The sequence below is a fragment of the Pelophylax lessonae genome (genome assembly GCF_965119305.1).
Source record: "Pelophylax lessonae genome assembly, chromosome: 1".
Taxonomy (NCBI): Eukaryota; Metazoa; Chordata; class Amphibia; order Anura; family Ranidae; genus Pelophylax; species Pelophylax lessonae.
The window spans coordinates 319,596,077-319,614,490 of record NC_138768.1 but is presented as its reverse complement, the minus strand read 5'-3'; the positions used below and the strand labels follow the sequence as shown (position 1 = coordinate 319,614,490).

The 18,414-nt window shown below is 44.3% G+C and overlaps 1 protein-coding gene across 1 annotated transcript in view; it reads right to left on the bottom strand.

Moving 5' to 3' along the window:
- Window positions 1–834: 834 nt before the first annotated feature.
- The window catches only part of NFATC4 (nuclear factor of activated T cells 4), a 117,314-nt gene continuing 99,734 nt past the window's right edge, over window positions 835–18,414 (bottom strand). The window contains exons 7-10 of the mRNA XM_082260518.1: window positions 17,228–17,283; window positions 16,028–16,154; window positions 4,283–5,428; window positions 835–1,581 (exon numbers count right to left, since the gene is read on the bottom strand). Of these exons, the coding sequence (XP_082116644.1) occupies window positions 1,526–1,581; window positions 4,283–5,428; window positions 16,028–16,154; window positions 17,228–17,283 (1,385 nt within the window). The 3' untranslated portion in view covers window positions 835–1,525. The remainder of the gene's footprint in view (window positions 1,582–4,282; window positions 5,429–16,027; window positions 16,155–17,227; window positions 17,284–18,414) is intronic.

Genomic DNA, 18,414 nt, shown 5'->3' with positions numbered 1-18,414 from the left:
AACAAATCTAAACAAAGAATAAGCCCCTTAAAAAATGTAAAATGCAATCTAAACTAATGAGAATTACACTGGCCCTTTACAACTGTTACCTGAGAAAAATAATCCGACATCCAACAATGAGGCTGTGCATAGAAAAGACAGAGTACAGCAAGCCTTTTCATGTCATCTTATAGGGCCAGCGACTGACCTGTTCCGTGAGTTCCCTGCTGATGGAGCATTGGTCTTCAATGAGGGCATGGACTTATGTAAAATTTTTAATGGTTATTAACAAAGGAAATCCCTGTAGTTTGGCTGTGATTCTTCTCTATCCAATTGCTGATTAAAAGAGAGGTAACACTGCAAAAAGCAGTTGCTAAAATAAATATTTAATGCTTATAAAGACCATGTTGGCCAGCATGATGACGTGTATGACATAGTTGCCAACATTTGAAAAAAATTTCCAGGGACACTTTGCAGCACAGCTATCAATTACTTACCACACCCACTTCCCTGAAGCTCCGCCCACTCCACATAATTAATCTCCACCTACTTACTGTATCATCAGATTATAGGGTCTACTCAATAAAGAGAGAATTACAGAAAAATGGAAAAGGGAATTTCAAACTTAAGGCCAAAGTAGCAGAGTTGGAATAATTCTCCCATTCAGCTGCACTACTTCTGCGTAACATTTACGGGCAGCCCGATTAACGGGAGCTTCCAGGGACAATGTAAATTACCCAGAACAGGCTCCTATTTGCCGGGACTGTCCTGGGAAAAAAGGGACAGTTGGCAAGTATGGTATGACCTGTTGGATAACCATGCATTAGAATAACTAGAACCATGATAGAAAAGTACTGTTGGTCGGTGTTCCATATCAACACATGCATGGCATGTTGGGAGCTTGTCCTGCCAGTGTGTAATAGAAAAATAAAAGTAAGAGCATGCTGCTACAAACAAATAGAACAATTCTTCTGCATGCATCTATGTGAAAAAGGTCATTGTTTGTTATTGGATCAGATAATGCGATCTATTTAATGTGACATAGGCATGGAGGTTTTTATGGTTCTGATCCTATGATGATTGGGAGAAAGAACCAGATCTTAAAACTACTGTCATATTTTAAAATCTGTTGTTATCAATGTAATTTATAAATGGCAAAATTTGATTTCATACAGAAAGACTGGAAAGTAACTTCAGAGCCATGTTTAAATGTTAATAGTATTGGAGAGTGGAAGTTCATTGCAGGTACCCTCGTTATATACAAAAGACTGTTTGACAGTCACATCATATCAATTACATGAACAAATACAATGCTTTATGCTACAGAAAAGCTAAAATTGTAAAAGATTCCAAAATAAAGCAGAAAATGTAACATATCCTGCTGGTGAGCATCTACTCTCAGTAGCTTGTTTATACTTCTGAAGAATGTAGATGTTCTTCTGCTCCATAATTATCCAAAGCTTGCTCTGGATGCATTTGCTGCTGAAATGTGTCTTTTTTCTGGGATGGTTAAAGACGGCTGTTATTGTTGATTAGGTGCCATGTTTTAATTCTGACGAGGCTCTGGAAAACGGTGTAGGTCTTGACCTATTAATTCACTTACTGCAGTGGAAAGAAAGAAAGAAAGTAAGTTGCAACATGTAAGTCATTTCCTTTGGCACAGACTAGACATACTTGGGTAACTCTGTTAGTCCTTGACTACTGGATATACAAAATACTTTACACAGATATACTGTATATTCCTGCATTCTAAAAATCTGCATTTGATAAAATGTGATGATCATACTGTATTTAAAATGAGCAATGCTCATATCAGCATGGTAAATAATAACTCGTTTTAAATGGATATATTAAATGTATGAAATATTTTAAACAGCAAATATAGGATGACATTTAATTTCTATATTTAAATATAAATGGAATTCATTCTATATGGCAAATTGTTTTAAATGGATATATTAAATATGTAAAATACACTATATTACCAAAAGTATTTGGACGCCTGCCTTTACACGCACATGAACTTTAATGGCATCCCAGTCTTAGTCCGTAGGGTTCAATATTGAGTTAGCCCACTCTTTGCAGCTATAACAGCTTTAACTCTTCTAGGAAGGCTGTCCACAAGTTTTAGGAGTGCGTCTATGGGAATGTTTGACCATTTTTCAAGAAGCACATTTTTGAGGTCAGGCACCTATGTTTGACGAGAAGGCCTGGCTCGCAGTCTCTGCTCAAATTCATCCCAAAGGTGTTCTTTTTGGGTTTAGGTCAGGACTCTCTGCAGACCAGTCAAGTTCCTCCACCCCAAACTTGCTCATCCATGTCTTTGTGGATCTTGCTTTTTGCACTGGTGTGCAGTCATGTTGGAACAGGAAGGGGCCATCCCCAAACGATTCCCACAAAGTTGAGAGCATGAAATTGTCCAAAATGTCTTGGTATCCTGACGCCTTAAGAGTTCCCTTCACTGGAACTAAGGGGCCGAGCCCAACTGCTGAAAAACAACCCCACACTATAACCACCCCTCCACCAAATGATTTGGACCAGTGCATCACAGCAAGGTCCTTAAAGACATGGATGAGCGAGTTTGTGGAGGAACTTGACTGGCCTTCACAGTCCTGACCTCAACCTGATAGAACACCTTTTGGATGAATAAAAGTGCAGACTGTGAGCCAGCCCTTCTCGTCCAACATCAGTGCCTGACCTCACAAATGCGCTTCTGGAAGAAGGATCAAACATTCCCATAAACACACTCCTAAACCTTGCGGACAGCCTTCCCACAAGAGTTGAAGCATTTATAGCTGAAAAGGGTGGGCCAACTCAATATTGAACCCTACGGACTAAGACTGGGAAGGCATGTGTCCCAATACTTTTATTAATATAGTGTATAATAAACAGAAAATTTAAGATGAAATCTAATTTCTCTATTTGAATATAAAGGGAATTAATTCTATAGTTCTGTTCAAATCTTTAAGGATTCTATACCTGGAAATATTAAAAGTTCACTTATGTCTTAACTAAGAGGTCAGCCAAAACCCACACACATTTATTACACATTTCTATGATCAGTCAAAACTGAGCCAACTGACCTGTAGAATTTTGGACGATGACCCATTGCACTGAAGTAGACCTCAACTCAAATAGCAAAGATTAGCTGTCTTATAGGGAACATCTAGTGGTTTTAATTTTGCATAAGTAGTACTTTGAAAATTTGACCCTTTTGTAAAATGTTCTAAAAAATAACAGTGCACTTTCTGGCATGTGACTTTGCTTAGGTGCCCCTGTTCTGTAGCCTCACAGCTGTATATCTGCAGTGTAATGCCATCTAAGGTACTGTGCCTTTGACTCACTGACTCCAGCTAGTATCACTAGATTTTGAGTGAGATTTGGCGATGTCACATCTGTGCTGCTTACTGTTCTCCTTGCTGGAGAGGAAATTTCATCTGAGGACCTGGAGTGCAAAGGTTTTCCTTCAATAATTTATCGAATCTGTGCTTTCTTCATCCCTCCTGTTGTTTCTTTATCATAACCCTGCTAGTCAACAGTTCACTAGTCATGGGGCACAGTACTGACATAAGGAAGCAAGTCCCTTCCTTGCACAGATGGTCACTCTACCTCAAGAAGAAGGCATAGTAAATCAGTAATGGAGAAAGGATCAGGAAGCCAACATGCATATTGATGACTAGTCCTTTGCCCTTAAATGGCTTTTATTGGCTTCCACAGTTAAGTTGCTTTTTTAAAAACATCAGATAAAGTCCAATTGATTATTCAATGTAAGTAAATTGTATTAAGGGACAGCTGCAGGACAATTGGGGCAACACAAAAATGCCTTTTTAGGTTATACATAAATAGACCTTTAATACAGACACACTATAACAATCGTTACACAAGTCAAGCAATGTATTTCTACTAAGATATTGTCTTAAACTATCATTTGTAGCAATCCAAAGAGCATTGTAGTTGGTTTTGGATAAAGCAGTTTGTGCAACTACACTGGCCAAAAATGCAATTGGGGTTTGGATCGTAATTAGAAACGCACGGTTTGATACTGTAACACAACTGAATATATTTTCTAGTCTATTGGATGTACAGTATATTGTTTATTAGTTTTATATTTAAGTTTAACATCTGGGTCTTAGGATAACCAAATATCAAACTGCCGTGAAATAAAAGGTCTTTGCTACAATCAAAAGATTATCTAAACTACCTTCCATTTATTTAGGCACTTGAAACCTTATTTAAAACTATTTGTAATTTTTTTTTAATGCCAAATTATTTAAATCAATGCATGTTTAAAGTTTTTTTGTACCTTCTTCCAGTGTGATCCCCTGGATTGGAATAGAATGGAAAGGATTTTCAAACCCTTGGCTTTCCTTTCCCAAATCGCTTCCCTCGTTACTGGAAGATTTAGCATATTCTTCAGAAAGTTCCTGGTAACAAGTATCTTTCTCAGTCTGATTTGATGACATGCCCAAAGAAACATCAGATAATCCTTTTTGACTAGGAATTGCAGCACTAGGAATGAGTGGGGAAGAAGGTGAAGATAAGGCAGCAGGATGTGTAGAAGGGCAAAGGTTGGTAAGTTGGCTGGTGCAGTTGGTCAAGCTTTGGTAAGGGGCAGAAAATGCTTGTTGCACATTATTCTCTTTGGGCACAGAAAAGTCCGAATGATTAACAGACCCATCTTCTGTTTTTGAGTTTAATGCTTGTGTTGGATTGATGGGATGAATGGGCATTGTGTTTGCAGAGAAATGTTGATTGGTAGTGCATGGTTCCCCTATGGCCATTTCTGGAGATGTGGAAGAAAGTTTAGCCTGCATTGTCTCTAGGGACCTACTTTCACCTAATGTGGTGTACGTGGGAGGAGCACAGGCCGGGTATTGCTGATAATCTGGGACAAAATTATGTACATTTGTTTCAAAATCTAGACTTGGTAAAATAGGGGAAGAAGGGTAGTTCTGATGTGGACCTGTACCTCTCTCCTCCATTTTACTGGGTGAACTTAAATGGGAAAGCAAGGATCCACTAAATGTAGTTGAACATGAAGATTGGGAAGAGCATGGCTGTGGAGACCAGGGAACTGGACTTGGCGGAAGAGGAGAGCTGGTGTTTGATTGAAAGGGTAAAGTTAGTGAAACATCACTATTGTTCTCTTGATAGGGAATGTGAGATTTAAACTCTGGAGCTACTGGGGGATTAAAGTAGCACCCCAAAAATGAACTACTTCCTATACCACAGTCTGGAGTACCTGGGAATATTTTTTCCTGGTGTGAAGATGTATAATAAGGAGACACCTCCATGGGGGTTTCAGGTAAGTTTGATTGTAGATGGGGGGCAAAGGTTGCAGACAAGTCTATTTGCGTTGGATCTAAAGGGATATGACAAGGGGGAGGGAGAGGGGCAGAGGGAAACCTATGTAACGCTATCTCAGGAAGAGGTTCCTCTTTAAATATGACTGCAAAGAAGAATCATCAAGAAGAAAGTGAAAAGTAAAAAGAAAAAAAAGAAAAAGATGCAAGAGAAAAAAAAATGCTAATCATATACAACAGAAAAAAATCTGTAAAATCTATATACAAAAATTAGGGCATATGGATTTTAAATAACAAGAATTCATTATGCACATATGTTCTTCTGTCATGGTGTTCCTTTGCCATCCCTTTTTACTTTTAAAACATGCTGAAGTGTACAGTTACTACATGAATACCACTCTAAAGGAGTTCTAAAGAATTTATTTCTTAAAAAAAAACAAAAAAACAAAAAACAAACATCTTATATTTATCTACTCTGTGCAATGTAACTGCACAGACAGTCCCGAACCTCCTCTTCTGGGGTCCCCCACCGAACTCCTTCTCTTTTTCAAGTGCCCCTATAGCAATTCGCTAGCTATGGGGCTACTCATGCAGGCTTGATCCCGAGCCAGGGCTGTGCGTCTGTCGATACACACAGCATGGCCTGGCCCTGCCCCAGCTCCCTCCTCACTAAATTTGACTCACAGCAACAGGAGCCAATGGCTCCCTCTTCTGCTTGTCAGTCCCTGTGTGAAGAAGGAGACAGGAGAGAAGACTGTAGACAGGAACAGCACTAGATGGATTCAGGAGTGAGGTAAGTATTTAGAGGGAGAGGGGGGAACAGCAAGTCCTAAAAACATTTTTTTTACCTTAATGCAGGTAATGCATTAGGTAAAAAAACTTTTAGCTTAAGAACCACTTTAAGTATACAAAAGTGCTCATGCTGATATTTATTTGCATAATACCCTGAATGTAGGATCTATACTGTGTTATATATACCATTACATACAGGTTTATCCACAGTTTATGTATAGTACAACATATATAATAACACACTGCACGTATGGTATGCTTAAAGCAGGGGAGTCCAAACTGCGGCCCCAGCGAGTTTAGCATGTGGCCTGGACACGTCTGGAGGTACGCCAGGATGCCATGCAAACATAGCACCCATGGTAGCCTACATTGACAAGCCAGGCAAATGCACCTCTGGGGGGATACCGTGCTGCTATGTTTGCAAAAGCATCGGCAGCAGTGAATGCAGGGGCACCAGTTAAGTAAATGCTGCATGGCTGGATCTAGTAGGTTCCCCCGGCAGGGCTTCGACCCCCCAGATTTAAATGCACCCCTCCCCCCACTACCCCCCACCTAGCACAAACATAGGCTACATTCACACCAGTGATTAGGGCCACTGCAATTTATAGCGGTAGTTCCTCCTGCGGCTCTCAGCAGGTAGGTGCGTTCACTGTAATGACAGGTCACTGGTAGCCACACCTATTTCCGGCTCACTACAAAGCCAGTGAATACCTGCAGTGATAACTGCTGGACACACAGGAAGGTCAAAAGGTTGGACACCCATGGCTTTAAAGAAACCTGTACAGAACTTAGAAATTGCCACTGCTGGGCTCCCCCTTAGAAAAATGTCAGTTGCCTGGTTGTTATGCTGGTCTGATGGCTTTCAAACCTGCATTCTTTTTCATGTCAGAAAAGCCAGGGACATGGAGGCTTCTACTACTAACCTCTGTCTTTATGTATTAGTTTCACATTCCTAAAGTATCTGATATTATATCACAAAGTTAGAAATCAATATGGAATTTTTATACATTTTATTGGTGATAGTTTGGTCAGTGTGTTAATGACACCTTGGTCAGTGCGCTGGGAGCATACAGTGAGCACACTCTCAGCTCTCAACCTTAAACCACCATGGATATTAGACATGTGCTGTTCTTTTTCGTTCCGAATAAATATTTGGACAAATTTTTCGTTATTTGGATATATCCAAATACCTGAATTGCATTATAAATGAAGTTTACCAAATGCTCCGAATAACAAAACAAAATTCGTCCGAATTTTGGAAATTAGATTTGAAAATTGAATCAAATTTCACATTGTATTCCAGTGGAATTCGAACTGTAAACATCATTTTGAAATCAAAGACTGTGTGTTATTAGAGTAACGTGTCGAAATAATGCTGTTTTTGTTAAGCCAAAGATGATTTAAAGAGTCATTGTAATCATTTGATGATCTTTTGTTTGTTCACTTTGCCACATTCGAATAGAAAAAAAACCCTAAAGTTTTCGATTCGACTGATTAAAAATGTACTGTTTCGAATAGAAAAAATCAGTAAATTCGAAGAAAATTCAAAAAACACATAAAACAAATTCCGAATTGAACGAATCAACCAAATATAATTGAACAAAATAACTATATTAATGAATCTAAATTAAACTAAACACATTTTTTCATCACGCGCATGTCTAGTAGACGCATATGCATGGTGACTGTGCGTTAAAGCCCACTTTTCCTTTCACCGCATATACATGGGGTCAGCAAGAGGTTAACATAACTTTGCCCTTATTTTTTTTTTTTCCATAATCAGGTTTTATTGAGATTTTAAATATACAAACATACAAAAAATACACAGTACATGAGAACAATTACATGGAGTGTGTACAAAACAGTGATATACTATTAACATAGTAGCATAACGTGGCAATAACGACTAGAATGCGTAACAATGTGTTCATAGTGGGAGTAAATAGATCAGTAATAGAGAAGACAAGGCCATTTGAGTGTCTTAACTTATGAGATGGAAGGTTCATATACTGGGTTAATCGGCAAACTGAAAGCGGGCAAGAAAAAGGAGTCATGTGCCACAGCGGCCTAATATAATGAGTATCGTTAGCCAGGTCTCGTGTAAGGGGAGGGTAGCACATGGCCAAAAACCAGGCATGAACCCACTAGATATGGAGTGGAGAGTCGTAGTAACTGAGTATAGAGGACAGACAACACATGGGGCAGGGAAGACGGGAAGGGAAGGAAAGGAAGGGGGTAGGACCAGAAAGGGGAGGAAAAAGATTGGAGGAAAAGAGAAGTGGGACTAGGTGTAAGGGGGGGGGGGGTGAAAGGCAGGCAGGATGGCACATGGTCAGTAGCAATTCAGCGAGCAGCCTTTCATTGGGCACAGAGATCAGAGTAGGACGCGGAGGCGGTTTTCGATTTCGGTATAACACTCGAGTTCACGATCGTGGGCTCTTGGTCCCCATAATCGTTTCGTATGTACAGGTATGCTTGAATCTGATCCAGTCTATCCATCGGGCCGAGAAATTGTGGATCTGGTCATTAGAGATGCTGATCAATTCCTCCATTTCCTCGATTCCATTGAGTCTAAGAAACCACTCTCTAGACGATGGAATGGAGGTTGATTTCCAATGGCAAGGAAGGCACAGCTTGGCGGCATTTAGCATGTGACGGGCAAGAATCGGCTTACGAGCATTGTGCGTATCTGAGGTGTGGTTGAGGAGGAAGTGTCCAGGAGTTAGGAGAAGATCGCAGGACGTGACCTCACGAATCAATCTGTGAACCATCTCCCAGAAGGGCTGAATTATGGCACAGTTCCACCAGATATGAAGCATGGTGCCTGGTTCACTTTGACACCTCCAGCAAGTATCAGGGACTCCTGGTTGGAATTTGTGAATTCTGTCTGGTGTTCTGTACCAGCGAGTCAGAATTTTATACCCATTCTCTTGGGTTGTGACGTTGATAGAGGCCCGATGGACAGAGCGACATATGGATTCCCAATCTTTCTCAGAAAGTGAGAGTTGGAGGTCACGGGACCAAGCTTGTGCAAAGGGGGCCAGGGACACCTGAGGGGCATCGAGTAGGTGTTCATAGAGTTCAGAGATTAGGTGACGTCGGGGTTTGGCTTGGATACTGATAGTTTCTAGGGGGGTCGGGGGTCTTGACCATTCCCTAGGGGTGGCTGTAGTGGAAAGGAAATGGCGTATTTGGAAGTAAGACCAGAGTGGGAGAGTGTAGGGGGCCAAGGAACGGTTGACCTCTTCCCAGGACAGGAGATTCCCATCTTTAAAGAATTGTCGGGCAAAGATTTCTTGAAAGGGCCAGCTGTGACTCAGGAAGGTCATTGAATTGCCAGGTGGAAAAGCCGGGTTCATCCTCAAAGAGGTCAAGGGTCCTATTCGCGGGTCAATCCGGAGCTTCTTCTTCCATTTGTCATGGGCCATGAGTGGTGGACCAATCAGGGGGTGGCGTTTAAGGGTCGGGGAGACAGAGGAGAGGGGCATCCAGGCCAAAAGATGAAGTGGGATCTCCGAGAAAGCGTTTTCAAGAGTAACAACCGATTTGTTAGAGGAGTGGAGATTCCAGTCCAAAAGTCTAGTCAGGATGCAGGCCTTGTGATAGGTTTGGAGTTCAGGGATGCCTAGACCCCCTTTGTGTTTCGGAGCCGTCAACCTGGAAAATTTGACCCTGGGAGGTTTCCCATCCCACAAGAATTGAGCGGTGGTAGCCCGGAGAGTCGAGAAAAACGATTGCGGAAGGTGGATGGGGGCTGCCTGGAAAAGATATAAGAGTCTAGGGAGGATGGACATCTTGAGCAAAGCGGCTCTGCCAAACCACGAGATGCGTAGATTCCTCCACTTCTGCAAATCGCGGCAAATAGATGAGAGCAGGGGTTTGTAGTTCGTGTCAAAGAGGGATTCGAGGCGATGAGGTATGTGAATGCCCAAGTAAGGAATGGAGATAGGCGCCCAAAGAAAGGGAAAGTTGGTCTTGCATCTCTCTACATCTACATCAGGGAGAGTTACGTTCAAGGCCATGGACTTGGAGTAGTTTATCTTTAGGTTCGAGAGGGAGTGGAAGAGTGATAAGTCTTTCAGTAGATTGGGTATGGAGATATGTGGCTGGGTGAGGAAAAGCAACATGTCATCCGCGAAGGCGGCCACCTTGTGGGTGGTATCGCCTATTGGGATTCCGCGAATATTTGGGTTGGAGCGGAGCATGTTTAAGAAAGGTTCCAGGGATAGTACAAAGAGGATGGGGGATAGGGGGCATCCCTGACGCGTACCATTGGAAAGGTGGAAGGCGTCCGACAGGTGGCCGTTGACCCGTACTCGGGCTATCTGATTGGTGTATAATGCGCGTATGCTCATTATCATCCTCTCTCGCAGTCCAATAGATGCCAGTATGGATAGAAGATAGTCCCAGGCCACTCTGTCGAACGCCTTCTCCGCGTCTAGGGAGAGAAAAAATCCGGGGGATTTGCGGGAAGTAAGCCAGTGGTGAACATTCAATGCCCTAGTAGTGTTGTCCCGTGCCTCCCTTCCCGGGACGAATCCCACTTGGTCCAAGGAGCCCAGGGAAGGAAGGAGCGGGACAAGACGGTTCGCTAAAATTTTTGCATAAAGTTTGGCGTCCACATTTAAAAGAGAAATGGGACGATAACTAGAGACAAGCGTATCGTCTTTTCCTTCCTTCGGAATTACCGTGATATATGCCTCTAGTAGTGATGTGGAGTGGTGTTGAGCTTCCGCCAGTCCTCTGAAAGCTCTAATGAAATGAGGCTTAAGTACTTCCGCAAAAGCTCGATAGTAGAGGAGGGGGAGCCCGTCTGGTCCAGGTGCTTTACCTGGTTTCATCTCACGGAGGGCCCTAGAGAGCTCTTCCGTGGTGATGGGAGATTCAAGAGCTTCGGCATCCTGAGCAGAAAGGGGAGACATGCCATGGGAAGTGAAGAAATTCTCAAGTTGGGTATTTCTCGAGGCTATCTGAGAGGGGTTGTCCGGGGTGGAGGAGAGATTGTATAAACCCTTATAAAAGTCCTCGAACTGGCGGGCGATATCTACATTAGAGGAGTGGAGGGAGCCAGAGGAGTCTCTGATTGTATGGATTGAGGAAAGGCCAGTCTTGGCACGGGTGGCCCGGGCCAAAAGGCGACCACTCTTATTCCCGCGTTCATAAAACACTTTCCGGCTCAGTACAAGCCTCCGATGCGCCTGCAGACCTAGTATGTCCTTCAGGCATGTACGGATCTCAAGGAGCTCTGGCGCGGCGGATTGAGCGAGGGACCGTTTGTATAGCGTCTCAAGGGTGGTCAGTCGGGAGTAGAGGTCCTGTAGTTCGCGTTGGCGTGCTTTTTTCAGAGATGCAGTTATGGTTAGAAATTCGCCTCTAATCACACACTTATGGGCCTCCCACTGAACCAGGGGTCCGGTATCAGGAGTATCATTGAGTTCAAAGTATTCTTTAAGTTTGGAGGACAAACTGGAAAGAACTACTCCATCTTTAAGAAGAGAGGGGTTCAATCTCCACGTTTTGGTCTTCGTGATGTGTTCAGGGAATCGAAGAGTCATGGTTATGGGACTGTGGTCCGAAAGGACCCTCGGCTCAATGGAGGCATCAGAGAGAAATTGCAGGTCTGGCTGAGAGAGAAAAATGTAGTCAATCCTTGAGAACTTCGAGTGGGGGGCGGAGAAGAAGGTGTAATCCCTGTCATTAGGGAAAAGTGTTCTCCAGGAGTCATGGAGATGTAAAGACCGGAGCTGAAGGCGGATTTGACGTAGTGCTCGGAAAGGGAGCACGGAGGCATTAGTCGAGGAGTCCAGGAGGGGATTAAGAGGGGCGTTAAAATCTCCTCCAAGTATCAGGAGTCCCGCAGTGAAGTCTGCGAGTTCTTGGCACACTTTTCGGAAAAAAGGAACTTGTTTATTGTTTGGCGCGTAGATATTGGCCAGGGTTACTGGACGAGTATTCAGGCGGCCCTTAACAAAAAGGAACCTGCCCTCTGGATCCGCTTTAACCTCTAAAGGCTGGAAGTCAATTTGTTTGGATAGCAGAATAGAGACTCCACGTGACTTGGAGCCTTCAGACGTAGCGTGAAACGTGGTGGGGAAATGTTTGTTAGAGAAGGAAGGTGGATCACCTGTTCTGAAATGGGTCTCTTGCACCAATAGAATTTGGGCCCGCAAACGAAGGGCTTCAGCTAGAAATTGTGAGCGCTTTTCGGGAATGTTTAATCCCTGAGCATTGGACGAGAGAATCTTGATAGTGCGTTGTGTGTTGATTACTTCTGGAGCAGGCATGTTAGCGTCCACTCAAGGAGGGAGTTGAGTTGGGGGTTAAAGAGAAAAAGAGAAAAGGGGGAGAGTGGGATAGAAGGGGCAGGGGGATGGAGAGGAGCGGGAAGGAGTGAAGAGGGGGAAAGAGGGGAGGGCAAAAGATATAGAGGAGTAAGAGAGAAAGGGGAGAAGGGAAGGGGAAACAGAAAGGGGGAAAGATAGGCAAAAAGAGGGGGGATGGGGGGGTAGGGGAAAAACACGAGGATGGGGAGAGTGTGTAGAAGTCCCCTAGTCGGCCTCAATCAGCAAACTATTGTAAGCTGCCGCTAGAGGGGGAGTAGGGGGGAAGACACAAAGTGTCACGGGTCAACAACAGTTAAAAACTGTCGTTGAGGTGAGGAACTGAGGTTCGGGAACGGTCCCAAATCAGGCACAGGGTGGCTCTGCACTGGGGATCAGCGAAGCAAGTATGATAAGTGACAGTGGGTGTCTCAGATTAGATAGCTGAGGGGGTCACCAAATGTACTGAGATAACGATATGAGGAAGGGAGCAATAAACAAGAACATTAACATCAAAAACAGGCATGATGAACAGTTACATGTATTGCAATTATAACCAGGTTAAGTGTTGTACAACCAAACATAGTAAACTAGGCAACAGTAGTCAGAACGGTGAAACGATGAAGGTGTATCATAAAACGGCAAACAAAAAGGTCAATATCGTGGCATGTCTGCTTACATAATAGGCAAGAATTAAATGGACAGAGGGTGTTACCAGCCCATTCTAATCTATTCCAGCCCAATCCTCCCGTCTCATCCCGGTCCGTGTGAAGGGAAATGGGAGCCCTGGGGGGAAGGTAAGGGTATTTTTGGGGGGGTGGCAATCTGGGGGGAGTACACCCACGCGTATCTACGTGTAACTAGGTAGGAGTAGACAGGGAGGAGGGGGAGCAGATATCAGGGGGAGGGTTAGGTTATCGTAGAAGGCTCTAACAGCCAAGCAAGGAGGACAGGAACGCTTAGGGGGGGGGGGGGGTGACCTTGGACAGGGAGGAGGGGGAAAGGCGGGAGTGGAATTCAGGAGAGAGGTACGGTGGTCATGTGTAGGTATAGGAAAAGAATGGGAAAGGACATGAGGTTGCCAACAGCGAGGAACCTCGGACCTATTGTTATTCCATACCCCATGCGTGACGAAGATGTAGTACGTATCTCTATATCTCTATAATTATCCTGTGTCCCTTAAGAGTGTCTCTGTCAGGGCATAAACCTAACGGGATTGGTCAGCTCACCTTCCCTTCAAATTACAGTCATGTGTCAGTCATCCCGTCTAATACTCTAAGCAACATCAAACATCAATCCGGCAGACAGTTAAAATAGCGAAACAACTAAAAGACAAATACAGAGAAAAAACCTTTCATTGCAGGAGGTAGACAATGTTCGGTATCCGGGGGATATGAGGAAGGGCACCGTAGGATACGGGATGAGGTCGTTCAGTCCAATAGTTCCGGATCTGTTGAGGAACCTACGGAGAATCAGGGGGAGAGGGAGAGTAAAAAGGGAGGGGGGACAATGAAAGGATTCATGGATGGTGGAAGTTCCATACGTGGGAAGAACTGGGGGCACCCGGAGGGGGGGAGATGGACATGAGGACCGGAGCGCGGGACACAGTCAGATCCATCAGGCGTCCGCTGCCGGCCGAGACTAGGTTCCAGGACATAAGGGCCAATAACAATTGCAGGGTTAAGTCGGGGATGAACAGGACGGAGAGGACCGGGCAAAGGGGCAGACTGGGTCCACACAGGCAGGAGCAGGGGGGAGGGAGAGGGCAAGAGTACCTTTACCAAGGCAGCAGACAGGCATCAGTGATCATGCGAGGGAGTCACAGGTTCAGCTTCTCCCGCTGACGGACTGGAGAGCGCAAAGGGCTTGATCGACGATCTTCCTTGGATCGCATAGGGGTTGCATCGTTCTGGGAGTGTCGGCGTCTGCGTTGTCGGCTTCTCTGCGCTTTAGGGGTGGCAGATGCAGTAACCGATATCCAGGGGTCCGAGGCATAGAACTCGCCATACCAGTCTGGTAAGTCTATAACTGGAATCTCGAAAGCATCACAAAAGGTAGGTATGTCATCCGGAACTTTCAAAGATGCGGATCTGCCTCTGAAGGTGGCAAAGAGGCAGAAAGGAAAGCGCCACCTATAAGTGATACCTCTTGTGCGGAGTGCTTCCAGCAAGGGTCGCAGGGCTCTGCGATTCTGGAGAGTAATGGGCGAGAGATCTTGGAAGAATTTTAGTTCCGACCCCTCATGCAGTACTCGATCACGGCTCCTTGCTTTCCGGAGGATGGCTTCCTTAAGAGGGTAGATCACCAAGCAGCAAATAACATCCCGAGGGGGATCGGAATCACCCGCTCGCGGGCGGAGGGCCCGATGTGCCCTTTCAAAATCAATCGGGGTGTCTGCCGGCCTCTCGAGCAGATCATTGAAAATCGCAGTCAATGTGGTGGTCAGGTCAGGGGGTTCCACAGATTCGGGGAGGCCCCGAAGCCGAATATTATGTCGCCTACCCCGGTTGTCCAGATCCTCCAGGTGGCGGTTGATTTCAATGAGGTGAGATGTATATAAGTCCGAGCCTCTCTGGAGTTGTTTAATGGCGGCCGCGTGGGTGGTTGAGGCCTTCTCTGTGGCATCCAGTCTGGTATTCACAGAGCGAAGTTCCGCCGCCAGTTCCGAGATGGCAGATCCCAGGGTAGATTTGATATCGGCGGCAACGTTCTGGAGATCTGTTAGGCTTGGGAGAGGCACCGCTGAAGTCACCTGGGCTTGAGACCCGGTGGAGGTGGAGGAGAGCGCCTTGGGAGAGCTGGGCGCGAGAGCCGGGGAGGCCGCACGCCCGCCATTCTTCTGGGTCCGGAAGATGGCAGGGATGTTTCCCGTGAGTTGGGTTTCCTGGTCAGGCATCGCCCGACTGGCTGAAGCGCTGCGACCCGATCTTAGCATAGTAGGAGGGTTGTAGGCACCCGTAAAAGCGAGTTATAGATCCCCAGTGCACGGAGCCAAGCTGACAAGCGGCCATTCGAGTCCGGTGCCAAGCCACGCCCCCAACTTTGCCCTTATTTTAGGCAGGTAAAATTTGTGTATTTTTTATTTGCAGGTGGTGTGCTAGTGTGCTATGTTCTGAATAACCTGTATAACCTGTATCAGGGATCCTCAAACTACGGCCCTCCAGCTGTTGTGGAACTACACGTCCCATGAGGCATTGTAAAACTCTGACATTCACACACATGACTAGGCATGATGGGAATTGTAGTTCCTTAACAACTGGAAGGCCATAGTTTGAAGACCCCTGACCTGTATAATTCGATCTCTAGCTATCTGAATCTATTCAAACAGCCAACTAAGTCAGACCAAGGACACCCACCTCTGTCTAGCTAGTTCATAGAAGCCATATGGATTTTTAGTTAGACAGATAGAATCAATAAGTAAGCAGGCAGTGCTAGACTCTTACTAGATAACTCTGCAGACTAAGCATCCTAAAAGTACCCTCTATTAAATGTCTATTTGAAAAATAAAAATATAATACTCATAAGATAAAATAACTATTAAAACATGATGTCAAAGATCTATTTGCAAACAAATAATGCAAAATAAAACAAAAGCCATATAAGTTGCCACCTAATGACTTTTGAGGCACTCACTTGGTAGGTACCGAAAACTTTGCATAGGACTTCTTTTCCTGCGTCCATTAGAGATATAGAAGTAGACCTGTAGAGGGCGTGTTATCTCCTTATTACAATATTCTGGGACTTGCACAGAGAGCAGAGACTGGAGAAGAGAAAGCAAATTAATATGTTACCCCTTTATCATATTTGAAAAAACAATCATTCAATAATAAAAATGTATCTCTGAGTAGTAGTGTTTTTTCAACACTAGCTGGCAGCAGAGGAACACATACTGGTCAAGGTAGACTTCATCTGACGTCTAAGCTTTTCTGACTATGCTAGCTGCCTGCCTGTTGTGCTGACCCACTGGCTTCAGTCATTTTCATGTCACTGACTCCGAACAAGTATGCAGATCAGAAAGATCAGAGAATGTCCAAGGGTCAGCATTACAACACAGCTATTACACAGCATTACAACACAGCTTCCTTCGCAGCAAAGAGGGTTAAAAGTGGTTGTAAAGCCTCAAGGTTTTCCACCTAAATGCATTCTATGCATTTAACTGAGTCCGATCTGACCCGATCCAGTGAAGTAGACGAGCAGAGGGGCTCCAGATGCTGTCTCTCTCCTCTTTGAACAGATTGATTGGCCATTGGCTCTCACTGCTGTCAATCAAATCCAGTGACATGGGAGTGGGGGGAGTGGCCTGGAGCACTGGTGGTGATCCCCAGAAGAAGAGGATCAGGCTGCTCTGTGCAAAACGATTGCACAGAGCAGGTAAATATAGGAATGTTTGTTATTTTTATTTTAAAAAAATAGGGTTTACAACCCTGTTAATCCTGCTTTAAAGCTGTCAGGAGATTGGCCTTTGCATTTTTGGCACAGTCCAGCCTGAAGAGATCTAGTAGGACATCATTTTCTGACTAAAGTTCTACTTTAAACATTTGCTTCTCGCTGGGTAACAAGCATTGCATTTTAAAGACGTTGTATCTGTCTGCTTGTTAAGCTATATGTAAAGTTCATGTGGATCTTACAAATGGTATTCAGGTAAAGCTTTCTCACTATATGATGTACATTCCAGAAGAGGGGTCAAAGATGTATAAGTCTGGCAGATGATGACATATAAAAATGAAAATATGGAACGTCCTAATGTAAATCACATTATCAGATGCATGCTAAGCTTGAGGATACCTTAAAAAAAGAAAAATTTTAAGAAAACTAACAAAGTGCACATTATACCTCATTACTTTTCAATCTGTTTACTTTTGCTTCCTCTTCCCATTGCAATTTTCCATCTGTTGGGAGCAAGAAAATGCAGATTAGGTAATGTCTTGGGTATTTGTTTATCATGCCAACATTTTATGCAGGGTTTTGTTGAGAGAATGTTCACTATTCATGTCAGCCCCTGTCCACATTGGGGCCTAAAATCATATATCTTACATACAATCATATATTCCAGGGCCGCTTTAATGCAGAAAAATTTACCTTAATATCACGTGGAAGGTATCCCTAAAGCTTACATTTTTTTTTTTTTTAAATCAGCACAAGGGATGGTACATACAGTACATTGAATGCATTGAATGAGAAGAGTCCCTTGCTGGTGGCTGCTCTGTTGATTGAAAACCGAAGTCCTTCCCCCATCTATACTCCTGCAGCTGCAATCTCCTGGTGCTGAGGGGGTTAAAACAAGCTGCTGGACCCGTCATAGAGACTTGTCAAAAGTGCTGACTATGCCCATCTTTACCCCTATAGCCCTCCTCCATTCATAGAACCTTCTCTGTAATCTGCATTTAGGAGGGACATGCTGAGCTCTGTCCACATCCACCTGTCCAGCATTTTCCACTACTACTCCCCAGTAGCAGAGTGAGCTCCACCGTGCACTCTGCGTAGGCTCCACAAGTGCACTCAACACAACTATTGAACCTCCATACCTCTGTACAGAATGGGAACCTTTGCCGCACACATCTGCTCCCGTTGCTCTGGGAGACAGATCATTGGCAGAAGAAGTTGTCACGCTTATCCTTAATGCAGGGGGGTCAGACACTATAACTAACTACTGTGTTTTTTACCTATAGCAGCCCCCTTTCCCATTAGGAAAGCAGGCCTAGGGGTATTTGATTGCCCCAAGGACTTATACACAATGCTTTAGTGCCTGGCCACCATGCTGAGGCAGGCACAAACTGAGCAAAGCAAAAAGGTACTTGCAGTTGGCAGACAGGCATAGTGACAGTACAGGTACAAGGTAGGCAAGATTCAGAATAATCAGGGTCAATCCATAGTAAAAAAAAAAGGCAGGCAAAGTTCAGAGAATAGTACAATATCTGATCCAAGGTCGTCAACAAGGGAATCTAAACAGTAGAGTAGGACAGACAGACAGAAAGAGAGCTTGGAGCATGTATTACACACGATATCACAAGAATGAGACT